The sequence below is a fragment of the Ylistrum balloti genome, unplaced genomic scaffold (assembly GCF_031769215.1).
Source record: "Ylistrum balloti isolate Yb309-2 unplaced genomic scaffold, AGI_CSIRO_Ybal_v1 Utg372384, whole genome shotgun sequence".
NCBI lineage: Eukaryota > Metazoa > Mollusca > Bivalvia > Pectinida > Pectinidae > Ylistrum > Ylistrum balloti.
This window is the reverse complement of record NW_026783087.1, coordinates 3,228-11,755: the sequence shown is the minus strand read 5'-3', so window position 1 is coordinate 11,755 and position 8,528 is coordinate 3,228. Positions and strand designations below refer to the sequence as shown.

The 8,528-nt window shown below is 35.8% G+C and overlaps 1 protein-coding gene across 1 annotated transcript; it reads right to left on the bottom strand.

Moving 5' to 3' along the window:
• Positions 1-6,109: 6,109 nt before the first annotated feature.
• On the bottom strand, positions 6,110-8,306 carry LOC132564606 (uncharacterized). The gene is made up of 2 exons (XM_060229253.1): positions 7,007-8,306; positions 6,110-6,537 (listed from the first exon to the last, which is right to left on the bottom strand). Exons 1-2 carry the CDS (start codon positions 8,169-8,171, stop codon positions 6,110-6,112), a joined length of 1,593 nt encoding a protein of 530 aa, XP_060085236.1. The 5' UTR covers positions 8,172-8,306.
• Positions 8,307-8,528: the final 222 nt, after the last annotated feature.

Below are 8,528 nucleotides of genomic sequence, written 5' to 3'. Positions count from 1 at the left end.
ATAGCAAAAAAACAAAAGAAAGCAAAAGGCATACGGAAATTTCCTGAGAAACAAGACCACATGCGTGCCTTTAGTACTACATTTTATGTACCAATAATAGACCAACTGGTTTCCGGAGGTATCGGTAAATATACACATATAAGTTAAGTATATATAGACAACAGATATAGATTGTGTTTTTGTTTTTTGTTGTTTTTTTTAATGATCTGAAAGTCACTGTCTTTCTGGTATTTTTCTGTTATACATGATATATACTGTATATATATGTAACGTTCCCCTCGACGTCGATATACACGACGTCGCCCGTCCGAACGGTAGAGAGTGAACCGAGATTTGTCAGTAAAGAATACCCGTTTCCATTGCCTCATAGGAAAATTTCTGGGCGAGTGTGCTTGTAACCAAGCCAATCGGCGTTGGCGACGCGCAGGAGTTAGGGGCAGACCAACATAGGGACGTCGGGCTCTTATGCCATTGACGCGTAATCGGTTTCGAACCGTATCAGGATGAATATGGCGGTTATGACTGCCTATAGTGTTATTTGCAGTTTCGGTAGCTGTGAGATGGCGATTACGTAAGTGAAAAAATCTTATAAACCGATGACCCTCCCCGTCACTCGCACACGTTGGACAAGACGTTGAATTGTCCGAATATACACACCAAAATGTGCAGCAACCTGAAGTTGGCCCTGAACCTGCAAACGCTTTCCGATAGCCTGTCCCCGCTGGACTTCCGTCAATCGTGGCATGGATGTAAATTGCTTAATTCGAATCAAACTTTGAAAAATCAATCCGAATACTTGAACAGTATCAAATAGACTGAACATTTCCATTGGCGAACTCAATGACCTTTCCCTGCACGGGATTCTTGTATTTTAGTGATTTTAAACACATGTACCTAGTGACCACGAACAAACATCAACCTGACCGAGTGTCATTATTCTAGGCCAAGCAATAAATCATTTGTAGTATATTTAGTGTACCCGGCGTTTCATTTTCGTGTTAGTATATATATATATGATGATGATGATGATGATGATGATGATGATGATGATGAAATATGTCACGAGGAACTTTTTCTCTTCTCTTAAGACCATCTCATAAGTGACAAGGTCTAGTGCTGCAAAACGGATATACTGAATTCTCAATTTGTATGGAAAGGTTGAAATATTTTGAAATCATGAAATGCCTAGAAGGATTAAGAATTATTGGAATACTGCATCACCTAGCATTTTAGCTCCCAGCGTCAATGACGAGTACTATGGGGAATAATCAATGGCTTAGTCCAGTTTGCTATATCATATCGGTTATTCTGTATTTTATTCTGATTTTTTTTTCATAATAGTGAGACGTTCGTATAATTTCTTTAAGTATGTTCCCTTAGTTCTTCTCTAACGACTTTACACATAGGCCCATTAATAATTGCATGCTTACATTCATAACACCAACTTCTTTTAAAGGCACATAATTATCGTCAATACATCATGGAATTAAACTTATCATATGCGTTTCAGTCTACGTTTAGAAAAAAACAACACTCCTCGTGTCAAACTGTCCTTGATAAACTTTGGGTGTCAGATAAACCACTTTAGATAAAAACTCGGATGCTTGTCTGTTGATCTAACATAGGACATTGAATGTGTAGATAAAATAACACATTACCTACTACAGCGCCTTCAAATCAGTCCTTCCGAGATTGAAAATAGAAACAAAAAATCAAGATAGTTGGCAAAGAAACAACGAGCACTTTAAGAGCAAATTAATTGAAACTCAAAAAGTATCAATTTGGTCTGTCTCAACAAAATTTCCCAAAATTTGATTGACTTTGAAAATATTTACATACCACTGTTAAACTCTAACCAAGTTTTAAACTACGCCTTCTAAACCCGTAAAAGACGACTTTCGAAGTTTAGTTTCCCAAAGTAGTCAAATCCAGGCAACTCCCGAACAATTATCAATGCTCCGTTGCTTATAGTTTTATAGAAGAAGACACATATTGACGGACGGAGGACGACAGATCCTTCATCATATCAGACTTTCACTTGCAATTAGTGTCATATGAGCCAACATATAGGTAAATAAATAACAGAAGTCACGTGTTCTGTATACGTATGATCCTTTTTATTACCAAAAAATAACCGCAATCCATTTTTTTTCACAAAATGCATAACCAATAAACATACGTGCGTGAATGTAATTTTCCTTCTACTACTATTCTGTATATCATAATGAAATGATATATGGAACAAAGTAGTTTGTCGTAACATACTGTGATGATTTATTTATATATACAATGCATAAAAATAAAACAAGAATATGTGAGTTAATATACATATTCGTTGATGAAAATACACTAACGAAGTACACTACTACAAGAGCAATTTGCATTCTAAAACTACTGTGGCCAATCGTTTTTTCAAAAATTGTACAAGACTTACCTCCACTGCTACAGTAACTGCATACCAATAAATGAATAAAACCCAAATAATGTTAAAAATATTTCATAACAGGTTATGAAATAAAAAATACAATATTAATGTAAAAATGTCATTTATTGTTTGTAATGAAATAAAAAATACAATATTAATGTAAAAATGTCATTTATTGTTTGTAATGAAATATAAAATACAATATTAATGTAAAAATGTCATTTATTGTTTGTAATGAAATAAAAAATACAATATTAATGTAGAAATGTCATTTATTGTTTGTAATGAAATAAAAAATACAATATTAATGTAAAACTGTCATTTATTGTTTGTTTCCTTTTGTGTGTTTTATAAGTATTGTTGATTTTATCCCGAAGCTTCAGTATCAGACCCCCGGGAATAATCAAATCGCTTACAGATGTATCATAACAATTGTACTGTAGTGACGTACCACAGGGGAGCTCCACATCTGTAAAACTAGCAAAGCCATGGGACAACCTAAATCGCTTACAGATGTATCATAACAATTGTACTGTAGTGACGTACCACAGGGGAGCTCCACATCTGTAAAACTAACAAAGCCATGGGACAACATAAATCGCTTACAGATGTATCATAACAATTGTACTGTAGTGACGTACCACAGGGGAGCTCCACATCTGTAAAAAACTAACAAAGTCATGGGACAACATAAATCGCTTACAGATGTATCATAACAATTATACTGTAGTGACGTATCACAGGGGAACTCCACATCTGTAAAAAACTAACAAAGCCATGGGACAACATAAATCGCTTACAGATGTATCATAACTATTATACTGTAGTGACGTACCACAGGGGAACTCCACATCTGTAAAACTAACAAAGCCATGGGACAACATAAATCGCTTACAGATGTATCATAACAGTTGTACTGTAGTGACGTACCAGAGGGGTATCCACATCTGACAAGTAACAAAGGCAAGGGACAACATAAATTGCCTACAGGTGTACAATTGTACGTAAGATACTTAACAGAGGGGAGCTTCATCCCTGGAAAGTAATGAAACTCTGGGACAAAAGTGTATATTAACGTGTCCAGGTACAATCTATTATCTGTACATGTTAATATTATCTTATTATTAATTAAATAAACAGGTAACATCATTTTCATGTTATCACCAATCAGCTTAGTTCTGCCCAGGTAACAACAACTATTGAAAATACAGATAATATAACACAATCGTTAAAAAAAATAGACAGTGAACATTACTTCAAACGTGATATGAAAATTTTACATTCGAATCAATAATAAGTATCAATTAATTGATATATCAACATTAACGCATGTTAATGACATCAAATATTACAACACAGATATATAATAAGTAAGTAATATTATAAAAACATGTTTGTTTCGTTGTTTATGGAATAAAAAAGTAGGTATTTGAAAAAAGCGAGTATGGTTGGCAAATCTAAAAAACATGTTCCTGATCAATAACTGGTTTTTAAACAGTAAAATAATTACGAGAGACCCGTGGGCCTTAACAGTCATCTGACTTTGAAATCCTATCAATGAAAACATAACAGTAAGTGTGGTATTAACAATAAATGAAATATTCAAACTAAGCTGAATTTTAGTAATAGAACAAAAGCAACTACCCTTTCTTCAATTCAGTTTCGAATTATGCCCACATGATTTCAGCTTAAAGGCACGAGCAGAATAGGAGACAAACGTTCAAAAATCGGTTTTTGTTAGTGGCCATTTTATAGCTAAGATATTTCAAAATGCACCTAAAAATAATAACACCTGACCAATAGAATCTTAACATCACTTTAGAAAGGTTTGATCGTTTTAATCGGATTCTGAAATTAAAGGGTTTAATTAAAACACTGACATACACCAATAGCATCAAAAGGAATTTTTCATTTATCGTGAAACTGATACGTGTGATTGTACGAAAAGGTAAATTATAAATTGTAAATACAAACTGTAATAATAGATAATGAAGAAAGAGTTTAAAAATAGATACATTACATTAAAATTTCCACTTCAATCAATATTGTTGATTCATCAACAGCTGTATCGTATATCATTGGTATGATTTAAAAAAAAATCATAAAGGTTACAAAAATCCAACAAGTAACATATTTAAAAGCAAACAAAATGATGAATGGAATAGAGAATAGCACTGCATCATACAGTTGTTTCGTCCTAATAATACCACTCGATGATATTAATGGCCTAAATTTGACATAGCGACGAAAGAAAAAACAGAAAAGATCGACAGCAATTGTTATGAAAATGTTTTTCACTTTTCAGTAGAGCCAACTGCATCATACAGCTGATTCTAATGGTCTTAACTTTGATACTTGGAAGACGAAATCTAGATAGGGAAGTGCGATAGCCCCGCAATATATCAATATTATAACAAGAGGCCCAAGGGGCCTTCATTTCTCAACTGACTGATTCTAGATAGGGGGAAGTACGCTAGCCCCGCAATATATCAATATTATAACAAGAGGCCCAAGGGGCCTTCATTCTCAGCTGACTGATTCGGCTATTCATCTAACAAAACATTTCAAATATGACAAACAATTTCTGAAATAATTTCCATGTTGCATTATGGCCTTGTGGCCAAAAGGAAATCAGATTCACTATTTGTATATAGTTAAGTCCTACTCTCCAAGACCAAATTGGAACAGAATTCCAATATTCCTACAGAAGATGCGTTATTTCCCCTATGAGGCCTGCGCCCTTCCCACGCAAGGAGGACGTAATCTACCGTTAATACAAAATCGACCCCCTCCTTCACACATGAATACTTGACCAAATTGAGGCAAATTCATCCATTCCTAAAGGAGATTTCTTTTAAATTGTTCTATTTCTCCATTTAGGCCTCACACCTTCCGCATAAACCTATCGTTTATACAAGACTGATTCCCTTTAACTCGGGGATGCTTCAGACCATATATGGATAATATCCTTTCATTCCTGTAGGGGGAACAGGATTTTAAAGAACTTGTTAAAGTTTACCATTAAGTCCAACCTCTCAGTGCCGGGCGAGTTACGGCTTGTCTAGAATCAATAATCATTATTTATACCTTCGGACCAGGTGAGCTAATAATATATGTGGCCAAATTCAAAGTAATATTGACATTGGAAAAAACGGGTAAAATAAAAGAATTTAACAAAACGTTTAACATGTCATATACATATTAGAGATGCAAGATATACAACAATATTTCTACATGAAAGACTTTAAAACAAATAATTGTCACTTTCACTACAGATACAGTAAGATATAGAGTACAGTCAATCCATCCTAAATGTAGATTAACACAAAATACGGAAATGAAGATAAAATATATGCTAGAATTTTTTCAAAAGAATCATTAAAATAGTAGTTGCGTCGTGATCAATGATAAGCATATATCGTAATACACTGTTGTCGATTAAAAAAGCAGAACCAATAACGATTGGCTTAGTTGCAAAATGGTCAATGTGTGGAACCTATGGTATTGAAATCTTTTTGAAAATATTGTTTCTACAGAAATGAAGCCACATATGAATTTTGCGGCCCAAAGCAAACCTGTATCTCATGGCTTTGATCAGATTGATTTGGAATATTGGACCAAACGAATCAACGTTTGGAAAAGACTCCTCAATAATATTTCAATCTCCTTCCTTGGTTTTGGATTCTATGGAAACGATGCTATGGAGTAATCTTGACCTAAAGCGTCCAATATTGCACCGATAGGTGTAACAACTGTTGCTGGGAATGGGTTGGTACCCATGTACGCATTTCCGATAACCATACCTATACATGTCAATTGATCGGTACCAGTTGTTTTCATAAACACCGCAGAGCCCGAGTCGCCAAGCTGAGAAAACGTCATTGTTGGATTGGCTCCAAATACTTGGTATTGGTCATTCATCTGGACCTGACCTGAACATCTAGGTAAGCCCATTATAATCGACAATGGCCTTACATCTACCCCACACACGTCTAGTGTCCCTTTCGTTATGTCACTCTCGCTGCCAAATTTGAAAACAATGTGCGTAGTACCAAAATGAGTTAAGTCTCGTTGGATAGACCCACTGTTGTACTCGGGTAGTTCGTCAAATCCTGTTATAATGCAACATCAAAATAACAATCAATGGGTGGAAATGTTTGATTGATTTATGAGTCAAATAGTTTAGAGCTACTAGTTGAGAGGAACTGTCATAAGAAAGATTCAATTGAACGATTTGATTTTTTTCAACGAACACCATGCATTGCAACATACTTAACTTAGTAAATTTATTGATGAATCCTTTAATGTTCGCTCAACACTGACAAATGTATCAATATATATTTATAATGATTCAGTATCTGTTGTCGGAAATAAATATTAATGTTAATAAAATCAGAGTCATCTGAATACGATTAATTAATATAACATCGTCATCAAGGGAAATCAGTGTAAATGATCCTGGTCATTTTAAAGGACAAGTTTCCGTAAAGAATTAGATATGTTCCCTTCAAAGCATGAAACAATGTCTTGTCTAATTTCTGTTCACAATTATGTATTTCACCCCCCTTGCGTAAGACTTACCTGCATTTATGTAGCTGCTATGTTTTTCGTTGGCGAACTGCCCTCTTGATGGGATCCTATTTGAATCAGTGATTTCAATAACACCGACATCGATGCTTGGGTTCCTTTGAGGATCGAAAATTGCTCTTTGAACATGTCCACATGCTAAACCGCTGTGAATTCTCGAATCGACGAAAGGCTGTACGATTTCTATTTGGTTTGTACCGTCGTGTTGGAAATCTACACTCATTGTCTGGACTGGAATATCAAACAGCACATGTGCACAAGTGAGAAACCCTATCTTGTTATTGAATTTGACAAAAGGTCCATGTGTGCCACCAATAAATTGACGAGGGTTCCCTTGTGCATCATACTCCGGTGTCGATCGCCCGATATTGCAGCCCATTTTGAGTGTTTGGTGGTAGCAACTAGCCGGCTCTGTTGTGTATGCTCCACGTCTGAAGAAACCTTCGTGCACATCAACATCAATAAAGTCCCCTTCTCCAATGTCTAGCTTCTTTGGGAACACGGGGTCTCCAAGTGGCACTATGCCCTTTGTACTACAGTAAAGAGCTATGCAAGGTTTTTCTATAACGTCTCCGTTTTCCCGGTAAATAAACGGACTGACGCCGATGATATTCAAGTTGCTGTGGTTCCTCCAGAGCATCTCCCTGTGAATTGATAGAGCCTTTTCAGCCCGTTTTGCATCTTCAGCCGAAATTGTGTTTTGCTTGACTGTACTGCAATCCACCTCTTTTGTATAGATGTATGGATTTCGAATCTTTACCAAAGCAAGATCATCAAGTTTATAACTAGAAGCTTTAACGACCTGTTTTGAATACACAATAAACGTCCATGTACGTTTGCCTTCCTCATCACTACTATGCCCTGGAATGACGGCGGGTGTGAGATCAACATGTTTCATCTTTAACTTTTCGGCTAGTTCTAACATGAAAATTTCTTCCATTCGATTACTAAGGTCTAAGTTTCGAATACAGCATTTGATGTTGTCTTCTCCTGCGCAACTAATGAGCGAGCGTACCATGTCTGTTCTATCCATGAAGGTTGCTAAATACAATGCTGTGGCTCTGGTAACTTCTTTCAGTGCTTTCCCAAATATGTGTTCGGAGATTTCACATTCCTCGTCCCACTCGATTCGGTCCCAAGTCTTCATACATCCTACCATTTCTGTTGATCCATATGCAGCAACGATGTGAGGTAAGGTATGTGAACAAATATACTTTGTTCCCGATGTGTGTAGTTTCTTTTCTAAAGTTTTAAAATCCTCGATATTCTGTTGCTGTACAATTTTAAGGACCAGTTCATCATCTGAAATAACAAGAAGGTTCTATAATGCAGTTGTACATTGAACATACATTACTGTACCTAGAGGCAACAAGGTATCTCAAAGGGATCAGGCGCCAACTTCGAAAAGAGTTTGATAGGAATATTGAGTGATGAGCTCAAGTATTGTATGGATAACCTGACAGACTAGTTGTAAAATTTGCGCGATCACTGTGACCTTATCATCTTCCAAGACATC

Bases quoted from the DNA above. Each gene is read 5' to 3' on its own strand.
- LOC132564606 (XM_060229253.1), bottom strand. From the start codon at position 8,171: ATGGTAGGATGTATGAAGACTTGGGACCGAATCGAGTGGGACGAGGAA. The intron at 6,538-7,006 runs GTAAGTCTTACG...GCATTATAACAG, and splicing joins TAGCAGCTACATAAATGCAG to GATTTGACGAACTACCCGAG.